The 22,121-nt window shown below is 27.2% G+C and overlaps 1 protein-coding gene across 2 annotated transcripts in view; it reads right to left on the reverse strand.

The window, feature by feature from the left end:
• Positions 1 to 942: 942 nt before the first annotated feature.
• LOC100209282 (heat shock factor protein) overlaps positions 943 to 22,121 on the reverse strand; it is a 123,834-nt gene continuing 102,655 nt past the window's right edge. The window contains exons 6-14 of one of the 2 annotated variants that reach the window (XM_065820321.1): positions 16,794 to 16,869; positions 11,062 to 11,123; positions 10,554 to 10,716; positions 8,391 to 8,430; positions 7,697 to 8,216; positions 6,228 to 6,336; positions 6,048 to 6,083; positions 5,413 to 5,497; positions 943 to 1,495 (exon numbers count right to left, since the gene is read on the reverse strand). In XM_065820321.1, coding sequence (XP_065676393.1) covers positions 1,371 to 1,495; positions 5,413 to 5,497; positions 6,048 to 6,083; positions 6,228 to 6,336; positions 7,697 to 8,216; positions 8,391 to 8,430; positions 10,554 to 10,716; positions 11,062 to 11,123; positions 16,794 to 16,869 — 1,216 coding nt within the window. In that variant the 3' untranslated portion in view covers positions 943 to 1,370. The remainder of the gene's footprint in view (positions 1,496 to 5,412; positions 5,498 to 6,047; positions 6,084 to 6,227; positions 6,337 to 7,696; positions 8,217 to 8,390; positions 8,431 to 10,553; positions 10,717 to 11,061; positions 11,124 to 16,793; positions 16,870 to 22,121) is intronic. The other variant, XM_065820320.1, reaches the window with a different exon arrangement.

Here is a 22,121-nt window from a genome sequence, read left to right on the forward strand (position 1 = left end):
TTTAATAAAGTCTTGAATAGTTTGTGGTATTACAGTTGCGGAAGAAATCAACTTATTGTCAGTGTTTGAAATCATTTAATATTATTATCAAACTACACCGACAAGTCGGGACAAATAGCTGTGTAACGACCATTTGCAGTAGTTTTAAATTTTCATTTTTTAGTAAATTTATAATTTTTTTTTTAAATTTGTTGTTTTTCAGTTTTGACAGTTAATTCTGTAATTAGACTATCCTGTTTGAGAAGAAATATTTATTAGGCTTTATTTATTTATTAGGATTGTTTTGTTCTCTCGTTTGTCTTGTGCCGTGGTCGTGTTTTTCTTGGGTTGAAATTTTATTTAGCCCATTTTTAATTGTATTTAGTCTTCTCTTATTTGGCTTTCTTCCAGTGTTGTCAGATGGAGACAGCGGATCCTATCCTTGCTTACCGCTAACTTTTATAACTAGTTTAGTTGCCTATCTCTGTACTGCCTCAATTGCTTTGTTTTTTAATCTAACTTCCATATGGAAGCACCGTACTCCGGATGTGGTCTCATCATTGACGAGAAGAGCATTTTAAGTGGTAATGTTAATGTATTGAAATGAATTTTTAAGCTGAAGCGATGCAGGTCCTATTTTAAATCAGAGCTGATTATCACTTCCATGTCTTTCTCGAATACTTTTTTATTATTTATTGAGGTTTTTAAACTCTCCTTTTCTCCAATTCAAAAACCTTCAAAACTTTTTAAATATAACAATATCATTGGAATATGTCACTTAGTTAAATAGGTATAAACGAACTAAATAGCATAAAATTAAACAAATCTAACAATTAAACGCAACCCCTGTAAATTTGTGTCTTGAGGCTTTCCAATATGGCGAATTCGGCTTCATTTTTGATATAGGAGATGCGCTATCCAGTTATTATAGAGATCAATGGATAAACTCTATTAAATGATAAATTCCATTAATTAGGAGAACTTTAATTTAATAGCTTACTACAAATAAAACCTTTGCATAATAAAATTAAAAAAAACAAAAAACGTTTATATAATATACAAAATAATTTTAAGAAATCTGTAATGTTTATATATTTATAAAAAGACAAATGAAAATATCATAAAACAAAGACAAAATAAATAAGATAAAAACGTAAACAAACATAAACCTTTTTGTTTTTTAAAACTTTTTAGCATCGAGAACTGAGTAACTGAGCCCAAATGAGTACTTTTTTTGGATTTAGTTTTTCAGCTTAAGAAAAAGTAAAAACAACTTAAAGTCATAGTGTACATAACTGAAACGAACGTCAGCATTTTGTTTCAAAAGAGCGGAAAAGAAAATTAACATATTTTAGTTTAAATTATTTTCATCGTTGTTTGAAAATTAAAAATCAAAAGCCACAATCATCATCGAAGAGGTTAGATTGTAAACCTTCTTGGATATGATTTTCTTCACTAAAGTCCTCGTCTATTAGTTGACTTGGTGAAAACGGAACTGTGTAAGGTAACAACTGACCTACAAAACATCGGAATACTAAAGTTATTTAAAAAAACAAACTAAAAAATACAACACTTAACACAAAGACATTTAATAAACATCAAAAATTATGTTACTTAAATGTTACCAATGCCGCGCGTGAATGTTAATTAAGAAATTAGTTCATATTTTTTTACTTAACAATTTATTATTTTAAATTATTTAAAATTTATGTAAAAATTCCTGTTTGCTATCATATGCTTTCGTTTTTAATAATTAAATACATAAAGAAAAAGGAAAAAATGTTTCCAAGAATATATTTAAAAATTTATACTTGAAAATACTTTTTCAAGTAAAATAATTAATTAATTTTAAGCCGGGTGAATAAAAAAAAGCAATGGAGTTTTTGGAGTAATTGCTCTGGTTTACGTGATTAAAAATTTAAGCAAAATTGCTCAAATTTTTATACACGTAAAGCTGAGCAATTTACTCCAAAAATGCTGACTAATTGCTAAGCTTTACGTAAATAAAAATTTGTAACCATGAGCGAGATCTCGTCTTGTTCTCGTTTCTCGTGAGAAATGGGACTTCTCGTGAGAAACGAGAAATAGAAAATTCTCGCGAGAAGTAGAACGAGACTTAAATATTATATTATTTTCCAAATTAAAAATTATTATAATTTACAAAATGCTTAATAATTTGTTTTTTTAATTAATTAATATTTTGACTCCGTGATTTTAATAAATCTAATTAAAAATTTAATTTGTTTTTGACAAAAACAAATTAAATTTTTAATTAGATTTTTAATTAGATTTTTTAATTACATTTTTTTAAAAATCTAATTAAAAAATTTTAAATTGGTTTTAAATATTTTTAATTAGATTTTAAATACAGAAACTTTTTATATAAAATGGTGCACTTTCGACTTTCATTAGTTTACCAGTGGAATTCAACTTGACACATACTGTTCATATTAAAAAGAAATATTCTTGCCTTATTTCGAAATGAGGCAAGAATATTTCTTTTCAATATGAACAGTATGTGTCAAGTTGAATTCCAAGCTGATCAGCTCAAGGAATAAATTTTAGACAGTTACGCCAATCTGTTGACACAAGATGGAGTAGTGAACTGGATTGCATGGCTTCTGTCCTACATTTAAAGAGTGCAATTATCAGCTTATGTGCAAATGAAGATATTTTTTTTTCAAAGACCATCACAGTGCATCACAGTGGAAATCAATCGAGGGAGCAGTAGAAATTTTGGCCCCACCTAAAGAGGCCAAAATTTCTACTGCTCCCTCTAAGCTACAGAAACGTGGTCGGCTGAGTCTATTTCAACAATTAACATTGTCGCTGATTCTCTTTATATAACCCATGACAAAATTGATCAATTTATTGAGACGAATAGAAAAAATGGCTACGGTGTCTTGTATGCAAAAAACTTGAAAAGCTGCATTGAGAAAAGATTTCCTCTTTGTCACACTGGAAACTTATTGAGTGCTGCAGCAAACTACTTAAATCCTGCTTTAAAGGGACTTCACTTGGAGCTCTTCAAAAAATTTCAAACAACAAAAGAATGGTTAGCCTCACAGGTTAAGGATAATGTTGAGTGCCAACATGTTACCAGAGTCCTTTCAACAGATTTGTCCCTAATTCAAAACTGAAGCGCAAGTTAAACGTCAGACTTGAAACACAAGACCCAATATTTAAACTGAATCCTATTTTTAGTGAAATGTGCCAGTATGAATATCTCCCTGATGCCAAAAAAGACTTTCTGATTCTTGATTGGTAGAAATTACATTCAAATACATTGCCAGAACTCTCTTTATTAGCTAGACAAATTATAGCTATTCCAGCAAGTTCAACTAAATCAGAGAAAGTTTTTAGCTCAGGTGGAAATGTCGTCCGATCATCCAGACACAACTTACACCCAGAAAAAGTAGAACAAATCATCTGAATCAGAGAAAACATTGTCTTGTTGGAAAAATTTGGCAAAAAAATTCTGAATTAATATTTGAAAAAGTTTTTTACATTTGACAAATGTCATTTGTGTCTATTTGTCAAAACCATGTTTTACATTTTTTTTTTTACTTGGATTTTAATAAATTTGTTTTCAAAAATCGTTAAATTTCTCATCTCGTCTCATGGTTAAAAATTTGAGCAAAATTGCTCAAATATTTATTCGTGTAAAGCTGAGTTTTATTCACACGGCCTACTCTAACAAAACAAAGGCTAAAATAGAAAAGAAAAACATATACCACTAATTATCAAACTAAATGTTGAAATAAACTGCAAAGTTGTAGAAAGTTTAGAAGAGTATAATTCAATCTTAAATTTAAACAGAATGTTTAGAAGTGTATAATTTGATCTTATATATATATATATATATATATATATATATATATATATATATATATATATATATATATATATATATATATATATATATATATATATATATATATATATATATATATATATATATATATATATATATATATATATATATGTATATACACACACACATCTATATATAGAATATTTAGAAGAGTATAATTCAAAAGGTACATTTTTTTCTAAAAGATGAAATCAAAACCTTCCGTAATAAAAAGTAGCGTCAGTTTAACATAAAGTAATATAAAAGCAAAGTGTAAAAATGTGAAAGATTAGATAGATAAAAATGATAGAATAGACAATCAAGAGCAATATCCAAAAAGAGTGAAATCGGTTCATGTAGGCAAGCATAAATTAAAATTGAATAAATAAAATATTGTTTACTCAGAGTATTATCTAAAAGATCATTTACAACCTTGGGTAAATACATATAAATACTTTTATAAGTTATGTAGTTGTAGTAACTTGTTTATTCTATAAAATGTTCATATCTTTATTATCGATTGAAAACATTGGAAGCAACAATCTACAGGCCCAGGAGCCCCGCTATAGTCAAGAAGGATACTCATTTTTTAAAAATGTTATAATACCTCTCTCTCAATTCAACAAATCTGAAACAAACCTTGATAAACAAGTCTGCTATACACAGAATTAAATTAAACACAATAGTTCAAGGAACATGGCAGATTTGAACTCCATATCTCTCAGTAGCATTATTAAAAAAAAAAGAGTGGGTGGGAATTTTTACAGAACACAAATAAAACAATTTAATTGTAAAGTCTTGAAAGTCTTTTCAAGACCTTGAAAACCACCATTAGATGATTTTTTATGTCTTTGTGTTTGATAAAGTCTTTTAGCGTTTGATCAACAAATTTCTAAAACCTTGAGTCTAATAACTGACAACCAATATGGTTTATGATCCTCTCTTTCTACGGCAGACTTGCAACATAAACTTTTAGTCACTTGCTGCGACTAAAAGATTATGTTGTGTACAGAGACAGAGGAGTAAGGGTTATTGGTGTTGACATACCTAAGGCGGTGTACCTAGGAAATTTGAAGCAATCTTAGCAGGTCTGCTAAGGTTGCTTCTCTTTATTGTGCTTTCCAATATCTTACTCCTGATTCTATTCTCTACCCTACAAATATCTTACTCCTGATTCTATTCTCTACCTTACAAACATCTTATTTGAAGCTTGAGAAAATTAGATGTTTGTAATGTTTGTAAGGAAAATTCATTCTCACTTGACTCGTCGTTAAGTAAAGTCACATCTTTTTACTGTATCTGTCCCTGCATGCTCTAAAAACTTTTATTCGTCTACTTTTTTTCCCCGTACTGCAACCCTTTGAAACTCTCTCCCATTTTCATGTTTACCTGACTCATATAACCTACAACTTTTCAAGTTTTCTTTTAACAATTTCCTTGTTTTTTAACTTTATTCTTTGTTTTTAAGTAACTCCCAACTTAAAATTGGTTGTTGGGAACAAATTGTTCCCAACAACCAATTTATTCCTAACAAGTAGGGAATGAATTAGAATTTTAAAAATAAAAAAAGTTAAAAATACCTTGTTCTTCAAGGACTTTTTTATCATGTTCAGTTTCTATTAGATCTTCAATTTCACTCTGTCGTTGATTCATTTGTAAAAGATCCTAATACAAAAACAAATAAACTAAAATGATAGTTCAAAAAAAATTATTATAAATAAATATTGTATGTTTAGGTAAACACTGAAATTTTATTAGCCTAGAATGTGATGTAAGCAACACTATTGAAATTACATTATTAAAAAAATTACATTCTTAAAAAATTATCTTAAAATAATTTAATAAAACAACCTTACCGAAATCCTTACCTTAAAAAATTCTTATTACTTACTAAAAATTTTACAATGAGAAGACTATCGTTTAAAATAATTTTACAATGAGAAGACTATCGTTTAAAATAATTTTACAATGAGAAGACTATCGTTTAAAATAATTTTACAATGAGAAGACTATCGTTTGAAATAACACATTGTTTTTATTATATAATAATGAAGTTATTTTACAAATAAATTATTTTTTCATAATAAAACCGGCAGAACACAAGAATAAATACTCCACAGTTAATAAAAAAAAAAAAAAAAAAAAAGAAAAAAAAGAAAACAAGAGAAATAATACAATAAAATGCATATTGATCTTTGAGAACAATAATTCTTACCAAAAGTGAAACTTGTGTTGGTAATTGATTATATGCCTAAAAATATAGTTTAATGACCAAATAACACAAATAACAAAAATTCTTCGACACCCCAAAAAAAAAAAAAATTAGATTTAATAGAAAGTTTATTGATAACATAAAATAGCGAAGACTAAAAGATATATTTAAAAAATAACTAACTACATTTTGTAAATTTCTTAAATCCAAGTTTAACTGGTTTTTATCAAGCATGCTCTGTAAAACATCCAGACTTTTTGAAATTTGGTCAACATCTTGTGAGATAGTTTCACTTTATAAAAGAAAACAGATATGTATTAGAAAACTTTTTTCAATTATCATTATAATCATGATGATGATCATTGTTATAATGATTGTTGTTATGATCATATTGTTATGTTTACGATCATAATTATCCACCATTATTGCAATTATATATTGTAATTTGCGGTACTATTTATATTTACATTTGTAAATAACATTTATTATAAAAAACAATTTATTGAGTATTCACTATGTTTTGCTCTTAATTTAAAAGGGTATTACTTCTTTATTTTTCAAGAAAACTTAATTTAAAATTTAAGTAAAGAGAAAATATTTTTTATTTTATATTTTTAATATTGTCTAAATCAATTATTTTTCTAACATCTTTTATTAAGCATTGCATTGTTGTTTTATCAAGTTAAGACAGGCATTTTTGTATTCTGAGCCAAAGATGGAATGATTTAGCTTCCCAGCCATTCTCATATACTTTTTCTTTCAGTATAGTCCAAATAGCCTTAATGAGCAAAACCTATTGCAAAGTTTTGTTTATCAAAGATCTCATTGCATCAAAGAAATCTATTCTCTAATTTAATCTTTATTTTAAAGGCTTCATCAAATGCCAATTGAACCATTTTAGGATTTGATTCAACTGGTTGATAATTTCAGTTGTTGGTTCTTCTAGTCTTTTACCTCAATTTCACTACTAACAAAACACAAATATAAGTGATGTTTAAACCATGGCATGTGAATGAGTGGAATTGCTTAATTGAAACTGATGCTAGATATCATTCTCACAAAAAATCTTAAATGCCTGTTTATTACAAGAAATTTTTTTTTTCAAAGCATTAATTATTAGATGTATAAATGCGGAAAATTTAACATAGCGTATTTAACAAAATCAAAATATTTCAAAGCACAGGGGCTCACTAAGTTTAACAATCAACATACATAATTTCATAAGATTAATGCAATTACATTTCTCTTTATGTTCTTTTTATCATTTTCTTTTAAGTTTGACTCATTTTTAACCTATATATAGTTATTAACTTAAAACAAATAAAAGCATTGCTACTAGGGCCACCCACCCATTGCTACTAGGGCCACCCATTGTAAATACTTTTAGCTCCTATAAAAATTTTATTTTTATTATTTTTTACAAGTTCTTAAAGGTAATTTTTTTTACCAAAAAAAATAATCTTTAATAATAATTTTGGTATCTAAGATATGTTTTGGTATCTTAGATACCAAAAACTAAATAATTAAAAATATTTTTACTAATAAATAAAAAATAAACTTAGTTGTTCAAAAATAAAAATCATAACAATATTTAAACTAAGTTAAACAGTAAATAAATTAAACATAAAACCGTAATAAAATTAGACATTTACCGATCTGCAACACTAAGCTGTCTTTTTACAAGTGATGTCGGTTGATTTGAATTTAATGATTCATTATCAAGGGGTGCTGCTAACACAGTTGGTGTAATATTAGATAAATCTTCAATTGAAATAGCCTCAGTATTAATATTTTCCAAATATGACAAATCTAAAATGGCTTCATCTTTAATCTCAGATAAATCTTTTACACTAATAGGAAAACTCTCAGGGATATTTTGTTCTAGAACTTTAGTTTTTTTAGCATTATTGTGCTTTGCAGTTGACTTTGGTTTATCACTGGGGACAATTTTAATTGTTTTTGTTGACGTTTTGTTGACAGAATCACTATTAGTGCTTGGGTTTGGTACTTTAGTAATTTTTATTGTTTTTGAATTTGAGTAACTTGGAGTCTTGGATGAAGAAGAAGGCAAAAGAATATTAAAAGAGTTTTGTTTACTTGTTTCTTGGAATGCAGAACCGTTAACTAAGGCAGTATTAATTTGTTGCAAAGGAATTTTGGCTGACGTTGTCTCTAAAATTTTATACATACATTTCAACTCTTGAAGTCAATTATTTTTTAAACTAAGTTATTCTACAATAGTTAAAATAATAGCGATAACAAAAAAAAAGAAAAAAAAAAAAAAAAAAAAAAAGAAAAGATGAAAACATTGTTTTATAAGAATAATAAATTAGTAGAGAAGAAAACCTGAGACTAATTTTAATAGTTGATCATCCTCTTCAGGTGGCTATAATAATAAATATAAAAAAACAAATATATATTTTTACCAGATCTATTTTTTCATTATAAAATTCCTAATTCTTAATCAAAAGCATCCTGATTAATATTTTGATTGATGATTAAGATTGTCCTTCTGCCTTGTATGATTTGCTTTTCAAGCAACAGCTAGATGAAGTGTACTTCGTGTCATCAATATTAATATCTGACTGATATCAGTACTAATATCTGGCACGGTGTTTACTCACCTGTAGGTTGCTTTTTATTGCTGGTATTCTGTCTGAACTTAAAAGTAATTTATGTATGTTTGTGTTTTGTCTGGATTGCTAGTGCGATGTTGGTTCACCCATAAGTTTCTATATCTTTGTTTATGTTCTGTCTGAACCTCTGGTGCAGTGATAGTTCACCAATAAGTTATCATATGTTTGTTTCTTTTCTGTCTGAATATATTTTAAAGTACTACTTACAGAAAGTAACTTCTTCTTTTAACTACTTCAGCTCAGATTGGGTCTAGGATTATCACTATCACACACGCTGCTGGTATCATATAACCCAGTACTGTGCCCCATACCCTACTGCCTTGTAGGGTTTTCTTTTTTAATACTAAAGCTTGGAGAAATAAACTGACTTAAAAATCCTCAACTTAAAAGTCTTTTGCATTGGGGCTCTTGGTTGAGTAAAGGCTAAAGATGGTGTCTCAATAAAAATGATCTATACTTATCTAGAACAGATGTTAACCGCACCCAACTACTGTCTTGTAGAAGGCCTCCTAAGCAAAGACTTTAGAGGTAAGCAGAATAATTATGTTGACCATCCTCAAACCATAAGGTCAGATGGTAGTAAAATTTCCTGAACTCTGTGATAGCACTGATAGAAATCTGTTCTCTGAACTCACTTAAAGAGGCTGATTTGATTAACAGCTGTAAAATATCAGAATATTAACAGTGCCATGTTGGGTATGGATGGTATCCTAATTAATGCTTTTGGTGTGCATTTTTAAGCCACATAAAGAACCCTAAATTTCTACACTTTGAGTTACTTAGTAGGACTGTGGTAACTGTATAACTCATAGCTTGGGATGCTCTATCTATAAATGATTCAAGTTCCCCTTAAACTTAAATCATGCCCAAAGTAATCAAAAATACTAGACATAAAAAACCATCACCACCACCTAACTGTTTCAATTTACCTTTCACAAATATTCGTGGTCTTTAAAGTAATTTTCCATCAGTTGAATCTTACCTCTTGCAAAATTCACTAGACTCGCTTGCTCTGTGTGAGACTAATTTGAATTCAGCTGTTCCGTCTTCAGATCTCAGTATTGACAGGTACAATCTTTTGATTCACAAAGAATTTTTGTTACATGCTTGGCTTGGGGTTATACTTACACTATTTTCACCTATTTATCGAGAAATCAAGTATGAATCTTCTGATCATTCTTTAACATGTTTCTGCATAGCGCCTCTTCACTTTCTATTAACTTTCTATTTGTTCTTTATCATTCTCCTTTTTTATGACTGCACTCTTAAAGAACTTTCATCTCTAGTTCAACTCATACCAAAACTCATTCCTGCTTTACTTGTTACTTGGCAAAGTCTCTTTAAAAAGACATCTTTTTTACTGTATTTGTTTCTACATGTTCTAAAAACTTTTATTTTTCTAGTTTTTTTTTTACCTTTTGAACTCTCTGCCATCTTCATGTCTTATTGACTAATATAACCTACAACTTTTCAACTCTTCTGTCAACTGATTCCTTGCTCTTCAACTTTATTCTTTGTTTTCTAGTAACTTCTATGTTAATCGCTTGCAGAATCGCTGGAAGTGATTCAGAATAATAAAAAAAACAACTTTCCATTCCCAGTTTTTAATTTATATAATTCCTTTAAAAAATCAAACAGCAATCTACTTTAATGAATCTCACCACCCTTAGCAAATAAGCAAACAAATTCCAGTCCCTATCAATATTAAAGGTTATCTAAAAATTCTTTACTAGATAAGAACAAACCAAAAGACTAGAGTGTTCTGATAATCATTTTTACCTAATGATTACAATTAGTATAAAATTTGTATTTATAAAAATGCTTAATTTTTATTTAATATATATATATATAATTCAGTAGAAATTATTCTTACTACAGTTACTGTGTATGGTGTAGTGTCTTCTTGTGATGTTGATTCATATGATTCAACGTCTTGAAACAACTGTTGAAAAGCTGCATTCTGAGGATTGTATGGCTGTAAAACTTGAGATTTTGGAACTTTTGCTGACGAAGACTCAAGAAAATCAAAAGCTCTTCTTTATTGTTACAAATAAAAAGTAGATATTTATTGTTACAAACCAAAATAAAAAACAAAAACAAAACAAGTAAACAAAAGAAAGAAAATCTTATAATGGATAGTCAAACTCCTTCAGTCCCAGATAAAAGAAAACTTAAAAGCTATAAAATAAAAACTAATTGTCAGATTTTCACAAATGAGATCTTGTTTAGTTTCTAAAACTATTTTTTAAAAAATCAAATTTTATTTAGCCTTGGTAACATGATCAAATGTTGTTTTTAGCATGGTTTTTAGCATTTACTAACAAATGTGATAACCCACATATCAGGTCACAGGGACTGAAAGGGTTAATCTATAAATAAACCTTTTTTTCATAATCTTTTGATTGCCACTCCCCACCACCAAGTTTACAAAAAACTGTATTAACTAAAAAGTCAAAAAACTTATATATAAAAACAAGCAATAAATAAACAACATTATATTAAGTAAAACTTCACTTTCAAAGAAAAAAAAAAGAGAGAAAAAAATCTGCACAAAAAATATTTTTATAGCTCCAAAAAGTAAAATGTATTTTAAATAGTGTTTATTATTAAACATTATTATAAAAAATTTACTGTGAATAATAGGTTATAAACTAAGTGAAGTATAGCATGAACAACACTATGTGAAAGGATTAAGTATACTAAGATATTTATTAGCAAACAGTTCTAAACAAGTTATAAGCATTTGAAAAAAATGAATTTAGCAACTAAAGAGTTTTAAAATTATATTAATACTTTAAAAATTTTATTATAGATTAAAAATTTATAAACAGCTCATAGGTTTAAAATTTAGCATTAATACTTAGGTAAGGCTTAGATAAAATTGATTAATTCAAATTTTATATTAAAAATAAGTTATTAATTTAAACCTATATTTAATCAAATAATGTATTTATATTATAATGTGAAACAGAGGTTGTTTACACAATGTGACAAATATTTTTGCAACTTTCAGAAACCTACCTCCTACATGAAATATTATATGACATTTTTAAGCTCCCCTACTTTCCACTCACTTGGCAAACTGCATTAGCTGTGAACACTTTTCACAGTTGGATTCTTGTACTTCCGCATACTTTATAATGTAATGGAAAGATCGATCTTTATTGATTTATTTTTTGGTATTCCACTTCTAATCACTATGTCTGTTGGGCAAGATATAGCAATTAGAAGACATAGTAACCAATAGCAACCAATCTTTTTATTCAATCTTTCTAGATTTCAATGGCTGAAAATACTAAAGGAATAAGTTTGTGTTGAGGAGTCACACAAACTTTGTAAATGAATTGTAGTTTGCATCCTAACACTAAAACTAAAAACATATTAGATTATTGCTTTAAATCACCTTAAAAGAACTGCATCATGTTTATATATGGAAAAGTGAAATAACAATGAACCAACATTTCATAAATGTGAACCATTTAGAAAACTATGACTGCGATATTTTTGACAATTGCAACTGAGATGTGGAAGAATTTGTTGCAAATTCAGAAATTTTGTTTTATCATTAATTATAAGTTATATTTTACATTCAAACATTAAAAAAAAACAAAAAAACTGTTGCTGAAAAAAAATTTAAGCGCAAGTGCAAATAAGAAAAAAAAAATTAATGAATAGATTACCATAACCCTTAATAAAGTTTCAACTTTATTTATCAAAACAGTGTAAAAAAAGTTACATCATCAAAAAATGATTTTTTTTACTACAAACATCACAGAGATGATAGTTATGTATGCCTGACTTAGCCTATACCAGAAGTGTTCCAGCCATGCCAGACATGTGACCAATCTACCTGGATAAGCAAAATAGTCATTATGTTGCAAAAGTTAATAACTTGGCTTAAGTCCCAGAATAACAACCTAATTAGGATTTCTGGTCCTTTTAAGGTTATGTAAAAACAATTTGGAAGCTAAAATCAATTATTAACTTTAAAAAAGAATCTGTTTTTATTTAAGAAAAACATTTACTTTGTGCCTAACTATTGTCACTAAGGGCTAAACTTTTGATCTGGAGAATACGGAGATTGTCTCTATGTTTGTTCAGATTTTCAACCATTGAATGTTTTTACTGTTTAAACAGTTTCAGTTAGAGAATAATATCATCAGAAGCATCACCTTTCATCAAAATATCTACAATTATTTAAATTAAACTGTTTAGGGGTCATCCTATTGATCCTATAATTTTAAATCCAAAAAACCTTTTTTTTTAGTATCTGGATCTAAATCTATTGAGTCTAGTTGCAATTTGGTGTTTTTTTTTAATAAAAGTTTTTGTTTTTAATCTAGTGTTTGGTAGTTCTCTGGTGACAACAAGTTGCAGTTTCTTTTTTTCAGTCAGATATGCAATACCTTTTAGTAAAAATTTCATTATTTAACTAATCTCAATTTAAGGCTTGTTTTGTTAAATCTTTTCAAAAACTTAAGTTTTCTTTTTCAATCTCTGCAATTGATGTAATTTATGGAATTAGTTGTATCATCAAAATTAATTTTAGATTCAACCATGAGCTTTTTTAGTGTAGTATTTTTCAGAGTAGTATATTGTCCATTAGGATGAAATACATACCTTTTTCAGAGTTCAATTTGTTTTAGCTTTTTCAATTTTTTTTTAACTTTAAAATTTAACTTGGATTTTTTTTTAACTTGGGACCAGATCTTATTTGCTTCTTCTTGAGACTTTTGCTTTGGTTTGTTTCTAAATGCTTTTAAATATTCTTTGTAAATATATTGATTTGTAAAGATGTTGTTTTTTTCACTAGACATTTTTTCCAACAAGGTATTTATTTTCTTTCGCAAACATTATATTAAAAACAAGTATATATTAAAAATAATAATAATAACATATTACTAAAATTCATTATTTTAATAGTTAACTTAGTTTAAATGTTTTAAACTAATTAGGAAATGACGGTTAAGGATGGCGTTAAGGATGGAGTCACTCAAATAATTGTCTGACCAAGGAAAACTTAAAATTAAATTGATTAATAAAAAAAATTATACCAAAAAAAATAAATTTTTTTTTGCAATATAAAATTATTTATTAATATACCATTGGGATCAAGAATAATGAGCCAATTAAAAATATAATTTTTAAATGCTTGCATAAAATTATTCAAACCAATTTTTAATTAACTGCTTGGGATTGTCCATAAATTACGCAAGACAAAACTTATTTTAAAAATATAAGTATGGATATCATTTTGCTCTTTTGCGCGGTTTTTGCTGAACTTAAAAAGTTGTTTATACACTTGTTTTAATTAAAGACTCTGCAAGGGAAAACTTTTAATCCTTTTTCTTTAGTCTGTTAGTTAAATTTCGCATTATGTAATATATGGACAATCCCTTACCAATAAAATTTTATTTATACAAATTTAAAGATTGTTAAAAAATAATGATTTTTATTTGTAACACAAACTGCTTTTAACCTATAATCGCCTAACGTTCCCATGATGGAGCATTGCAAAATAATAAAATCTAATTGAGCTTAAGTGTCATATTTTCACTAATATGCCATGTTATCTTTTGTTTAAATGTTTTAACATTCAATATGTGTAATTGCAAAATATTTAAGTTCATTTAAATATTACTATTTTACAGTGTTCCTATAAGGTAATGTTAGATGACATGGCTGGTCAGCTCAGTTGGTCAGAGCAATGGATAAAAATATTAAGATCTGGAAAAGGCGTGAAATTACAATTTTAAAACAATTTAAAAAAACTTGTTTCTCCATGCAGCAACCTTGTTCATAAGGTTTGTGTTTCAGAGTTATAGAGTTGAGAGGGTTGTAACCACAATTAACTAGCCTAGTCTGTAGTGGCCTTCTCAGCTTTGGGGAGGTGAATTAACAAAAAAGTTAAATATATATATATATATTTAACTTTTAGCCTCCACCAAGTTGTCACTTAAGACACAGCCTCTACCAATTTAGCAATAAAGAAGTCACCAAGTTAGCACTTCAGAACATAAACAATTTATCAATATCGAGGTTACTTTAGGAAAATCGTAAGACTATTTGCAGCTATTTCTTTGCTAAGAAAACAATATTTTCAGGTATAACAAAATACAGCATAACAACTAAATAATTAAATTAATTATCTATTATCTATTATTTGTTTGTTAATAAAAAAATTAAATTAAAATCAAATCAAATAAAATAGTATAACAAATTGAAAATTAACAAAATAATATAACTATACATGCAAATAATATAAAAAAATTGTAATCAAACAATAAAATGTTAAGCAGAAAACAGTATCATAAATGAATCAATCAAAAGTGAGTATTTCAGGTTTCAGGAAAAATCCAACCCAAAAGATTTTTTGGGGGCAATTTTGGGTTGTTTTTTTTTAATTTGATATCAGTTAGAACTTTTTGTAGCTTTTTAATAATATTGAAAATTATTACTATTTTTTACTTTATTTAAATAATTTTTAAGAATGTTATTTAATAATTTATAACAAGAGTTTTTCAAATTACTAAAAAAAAATCATGCTAAACCTATATGTATTGATTTATTTTGAATTTAAAAAATCATTTTCAAGTCTAAAATAAACCAATACATATAGACTTCTAAATACCGAACTCCTTTGTAATGACATTAATGATCTTTAGGAAACATACAACAAAGAAGTATTTGCTGTGGTCACAGATAATGAAAATAAGATGAAAAAAAATTAAAGGAATTAATAAAAAAAAAACATATCCTCTTTTGTTTTGCGCATTATTTAATACTTTTAGAAGAGGAAGTAACACACCCAGGTATCATTAAATATGTGGTTGAAGTGCAGAAATATTTTGCCAACACACATCAACCACATTAAATATAACTTTGTATTTATGAACTATTACTTGTATTTATGAACTATTACTTTGTATTTATTACTTTGTATTTATGAACTTCAATTATAAAAATTATATAAAAGTTCAAGATTAACTAATAAATTTTTTCTTTTAAGAATGGTTATGTAAAAAAAAAGAGCATATGCCTCAAGCAACCAAATAATAGCTGGAAACATAAAAGAAAACAGTCTTCAAAATCCAACTTAAAATATTTGGTGTTGTTTTAGATCAAGTATTTAATTTTTTTCCATTAAAAATTTTATTACAAAGTGCCAGAGTGTGTTGAGTTGTTCTCACTTCTAAACAATTATGAACTAAGCACAGGAAGAGATGATGCTACAATGCCTATCTATTATCTTGTATGACCAATCCTAGCTTTTTGGATGAGAATAAGTTTTCAATTAAAAATTAAAAAAATTTTTTCACAGCTATATGCTGTTGGAATTTAATTTTTTTTGTTGTGAAAATAAAGATTAAATGAAGAAGAATGGCTTACAATCATCATCATGATCTTGAAACTGGGTTGATTTTGCATAAATTAAAGGCTTGTGATGGGTTTTGACCAAGAACGTAACAAGATCAAATAACATCAACAATATTGTGCAGTAATTGGTGGTCTATCATAAACTAAAGAAATGAGAAATTAGTTCAGAAAAAAAAAAAGCCTAAAGGATTTTGCAGATATATTTCTAAATTTCAAACATGCTCTGCTAGCTCAAGATCAATGATAAGAAATTTTTCCTTGTTTTATTTAACTTGGTTAAAAGTTAGAAGTAAATTAGGTGAAAAGGCAAAAACGCTTGTGCAAATATAGAGACAGTATCAAAAATTGTTATCTGGCTTTTTCAGACGGGTTTTAATGGGCATGTTTATTAATATAGCATTACTATTTAAAAAAAGGCACAAGCAAGGATTTGTGAATTGAGACAACAAGGTCCAGCATTTAATACTTGTTTTCAAAAAGCAGCTCACATTAAAAAGATTTAAACATAGTTGTGAATTTTAACACAAAAATCTATGCAATTCTTTGTTGAAAACAAGGTGACCTAAAAGATTTTCTACAAGGTAAGAGAATCTATTTAGTAGTAATAAAAATCTACAAAAACTATAATAAATTATTATATTAAATAATGGAGCATTTAACTGATATAATTATTGGAAAAAAATGTAGAGCATTTTTATTTAAACCAAAATTAAAATATTAAAAATACAAAACAAACCTTATTTATAATAGCTTGTTGATTTTTATGTCTTTCACGCAAATCTGAAATTTCTCTCCACAAAAGGTTATTCTCTCTAAACAGAAAGTAATGCTTTTATAAAAAAAACAACAACCTTGGTATCATACCTCAATATCCTGCTTTCGTTATTTGATATGTACTTATTTTATGTAACACTTCAGTGCAGTCTAACAAGTTATTGGTAGAACAACTACACTTAGCACATTTCAATGTATTAATAAAAATTCAATGAAGAATATAAATGCATTTAAACCTAAAACACTTTTGTAATAAAAAAGTTTAACTGTAAGTTAACAAACACAATTTGATAACAATCTAAAAAGTAAAGTAAACTAACACAATTTGATAATAATCTAAAATAGGTATCTACAGGGGCCTTAGTACATAATGTAACATAGGGGTTGGGTGAAACTATTTGAATAAGAAAGACTCTTATTAAGCCAAACAAACTTTTAGTTAAATTCAACATTTAAAACTTGAAGTGTGCAAAATATTTTAGGACTGTCAACATAAATCTAAAAAAGTAAGTTTGTGCATTTGCTTATGTACTCAGGGTGTTAGCCAGCCTGATGGTGCAGCATATAACACAAAATTCCCAATTGGTTTAAAAATTCCCAAAGTTTGAAAAAGTATAAGAACCCATAACGAAGTAATAGATCAATAACTTTTTTTTTAAGTGATAAAAAAACTGTTTTCATTAACAAGCAAAGGTCACTATTCAAAAGATAAAAAAAACTTTATTTTGTAATTGACATATAGTTTGAATTTTTTATTGCATTATATCGTTTATTATATTGTTGTTTTTTAAATTTATTCTTATTATTCAAAAACACCTTATTTACAGTTTTACTGTTGTTTTAAGTTAGGAAAATAATAATTTTCTTAAGTTACAAAAATAATAAATAATAATAATAAATAATATACTTTAACATAAGTTAATAATGTTTTTTATTAATGGAATCAAAAATGTTTGTAAACTAAATTTGCTGGTCAAGTATACCAAAAATAACATTTAAAAAAAAAAAAAAATGAACAAAATAGAACTCGCAATGTAATGTATCATTAATGTTTTATTTGCGTAAAACAGAAAAAAAGGATTATTATATTTACAATAAATTTTTTTCTAAATTTACAAACATAAAAATGACTAGATATTTAAATTTGCTGTCTAAATTTACTTATTGTCCTTATGCAGTAAATGAATCTCACCCTGCAACTCTAAAATAGCATATTGCAACGAAGGAGCAAAAGGATAGCAAAGGAGCTCCTTTCACTAACATTCTAATCAACGAAAATTGGCAAGCCAATTAAGTTGCTAATTTTAAAGGTATCAAAACTAACAGTTTAAATAAATTTTTTTATTTATCGGTGTTGACATTTTAAAGCACAATACAAATGTATTGTGTCTTAAATATTTTATTTCATATTAATGCAATTTTACACTATACAAATTAAACACACTAAAATAATTATTTGGTTGGATTTGAACCACAGACATTCCGTGTATGAAGTAAACATCTTATCCATAAAAGCTAAACGTGTGTATACTTATGAAACAAATATAATTATATAATAAAAAATGTTATACATAAAAGTATATGCATGCTTTATATAGACATTTTCATATTGGGACAATATATACTTGTTACATTACAATTATACAAATATATTTTACAAACATATAGCAATTTATATTTTCGCTTTCCTCTTTAAAGGAAAAACAAATAAAATATAGGAGAACCATTCTTTTTAATGTCAACTTAAAACTATTTATTTTTGCTTCGCCTATTGCTGAAAACTTTGTTGCTGAAAATAACAAACAGTCTGAAGAAAATAAAATAAAAACAGTGCACAAATTAATTAAACTATTAATTTTTATTTTATTTTTCTATATTAATTTCTTATTATGTTAGTTTTGCTTTCTTTGTTTTTGAAACTTAGTTTTTTCCACAATGCTTAATATAAAAAAACTTGCAAACAGCCATGACCAAGTTGTCTAAAATAAAATACTCATGCGTGTACACACAAGACAAAAAACTGCACTCATTTCCTGGGAAGGCTTGTTGTTATTATACAGTCACCAATGTTTCAAAAGTTACTAGAGAATTGTGAAAACCATCAAAAAAGTTTTGTCACAAAAAATTAGTACTCTTAGGTACACCATTCAAAATTATTCGAATGACATTAACTTTTAAAAAAAATGCTATTTTTTATTTAACTATTTTTTAAGCTTATTTTTGCACTATTAGATAATTTAAAAGTATTTTGATTTAAATGCTTTGATAAAAATCATAAGAACAATAAAAATGCTTAAGTGAAGAAAACTACAGAAAAATAGACCATCAATGACTGTAAATGTAGATAGAAATGTTGAAATTTTAAATCTTTGGTTACAAGATAAGATTGTCTAGAAAAAAAAAATTATTAAATGTATGATAAAATAGTGTGTATTATTGACTGTAAAACTGGGTGGATGTAGTGTTAAGAAGTGGGTCTGTTTTGGTTGGAATACCACAGGTGATTTGTAAAAATAGAGGGAGTAATAACAAAAGTAGTTTACTCATACACTTGAAAAATCATTTTTTCGGGAAGATGGTTTAATGGGAAGCCATCTATTTTTTTAGAAGAAAATGACTGAAAGCTTAAATCCAAAACATAATTTACAAAAAAATTGTTTAAGTTATTTGACTGAGTTCATGATCAAATATTGAATAGAATGATTTAGCCTCCCCATTCACAAGATCTCCCTCCTATCAGATTTTTATGGGAAGTAATGTCAAAAACAAATGCCAAATGATGCATAAGATATGGAAAAAACTTTTTAGTTAATGGCATAAAATTGACTCTGAAAATTGGATAAAATGCTAAGTTTCTACTTAACAATAATATGAATATGTCAAGACTATGTAAGGTGGTTGACGTCGCTAAGGACAATTTTATACTAATTTTTTTGTAAACCTAATAAATAGGGAGATAATTCAACATATAATTCAGATTTTGTTTTCAGTTTCTCTCCTAATAGTAAGTAGAACTTTGATACCGAAAATCAAAAATATATCGAAAAGTATGAACAATCGAATAATTATGGACAGTAGTGTAAATATTATATTTTTTATTTATACTATAAAATGAAAATAAATATAAAAGAAAACAACTACTGCCATACAAATTTATTATAAATAATAATTTTAACTTTTAAAAACTATTTAAACGCAATGTACGCAATTAAAATAGACTAAGTAAAAAACTAATTTATTTAAAGTTAAATTACAAAGTATTGTCTTTTGCTTTAGTTTTCAAGTATATTACACAAAGAAGAAATGCAATATAAATATGAAAATGCCTAAGAAGAACGCTTAGAGCAAAGCAAGTTGAAAAATTATCTTTTTTTAAAATAATTTTTTATTTATAAAAAAATAAAAATATCTTTTATTCCTGCTGAGGATTATAACCCACCAAAAAATCATTTCAAAGAAATTTATATCTAAAAAATTACTTTTTGGAGTGGAGCCTTAAATTGCTTGTATAAATCAAAGATCTTGGGCTAAGCCATGACTTGTCTTTAACTTTTTTTTTAAATGTTGGAAATCACTAAACTTTTTTAATTTTATTTTTATAATTGTTCGCCAAGCGGCGACAGCCTAAATTCTAATATGGAAACAAAAAGAAAAACACTGTATAAGATTTTTATCTGGGTAACACCCTAGTGTTACTGTAATTAGAAAAATAATGATTCATAGACTTTGAAAAAAAATTCTTAGATTTGACACCATTTGAAGTGAGCTTATGGAGAAGACCAGCATACCTGACATTACCTTTTGCATTGACTACAATTGCAAAATCCTTACAGTTTGAAGATGCCTTGCCAAAGACTTCAATCTTGGATTATATCATGGTGCATTGAACCCACAACTGTCTCAAAAAAAATTTTTATTTGCCTCAAATTTTACAAACAATCAGACTGTTGAAAATTGGTGATGAGTCATGTTTGATTATGATTTTGATGCTCTGCAATGAATAAAAAACTATTTACCAAGTTAATATGTAAATTAATTAGTTTTTATTTGGATTCGTATGAAATATCGATTTAAAAATGAATTAGCTTACTAGTTTTCTTGGTAAAATTTTATTTTTACCGTACAGCTGTTTTGAATTACATACTCATGTTTTGAATTACATACTCATGTTTTTAATTGGATATATAACTTTATTAATTACATTTAACTATATTATTTATGCAATTAGTGGTGAATCATGACAAGTGGAGGCCCTTAGCGTCTAAGGCCCTAAACCTAAGAGTCTGGAGGTCCTAAGTGAAGGCCCTAAGTCGCTTTCTGTTTATCTTATTAATTTTATCTTAAAAATGTAATACAAGTATTATTAAACAATGTTTAAGAAATTACACAACATGATCGGCCCATTTTGGAGCCACTCACTAGCTTGGTTCCCCCCACTAGCTCGGACCCCCCTTTGCTTAGTCTGCATACCTTACAATATACCATAAAAATTGAAAATTTATTAAAAAGTTAAACCATATAAATAGTTATTCACATTTTTAAATTAAGTGAAGTGTTTGAGGAGCAAATAGTTAGCGAAAGCATTTACTCAGAGATTGCTGAAACAGAAGAAGAATTAGTATTAAGGTTGAGACTTGAAAAGATGGAATTGAAGCAAAAGGGCTTTAGATAAACATGAATAAGACAAAAGTTATGCATTGTAAAGTCAAGAATGAACAGACAGAAAATACTGGGAAGTGACCATGTGAAGTGTGTAGGAAAAGAATTGGAGCTAACTATAGATTGCATGCGATGGTTTCATAAGAAATGTAGATATTGAAGAGATGCTCTCTAAAGATTATTGGTTTTGAGTGTAGAAGATTTATTTTCGTTGAGTATAGAAAAGAAATTAAAAAAGAGATTGAAATAAAAAGTGGAGAAAAGATAGAGTGTGTTAGTAAATTTTGAAAAAGCAAAAAGAAGCATATCTCTAGAGTGTAATGATGTATGGCAGTGAAACACGGACAATGGAGGTTTATGATGTCCAGCTTTTGGAAAGAACAGAAAAGATGATGATTAGATGGATATGTGGTGTGACTTTAAAAGACAATAAAAGCAGTGATGATTTAAGAAAAAGATTAGGCGTTGTGAGTATATCTGATTGGGTGCATTAAGGAACATTTAAGTGGTTTGGGCATGTAAAGCGTAGAGATGCAGATGACTAGCTATCAGCATGTAGAGAGTTAGAAGTTTCAGAAGAAAAAGCTAGAGGTAGAAGCAGAAAAACTTGGTATAAATGTGTTTCAGATGA

Source organism: Hydra vulgaris, chromosome 15 (genome assembly GCF_038396675.1).
Source record: "Hydra vulgaris chromosome 15, alternate assembly HydraT2T_AEP".
Lineage (NCBI taxonomy): Eukaryota > Metazoa > Cnidaria > Hydrozoa > Anthoathecata > Hydridae > Hydra > Hydra vulgaris.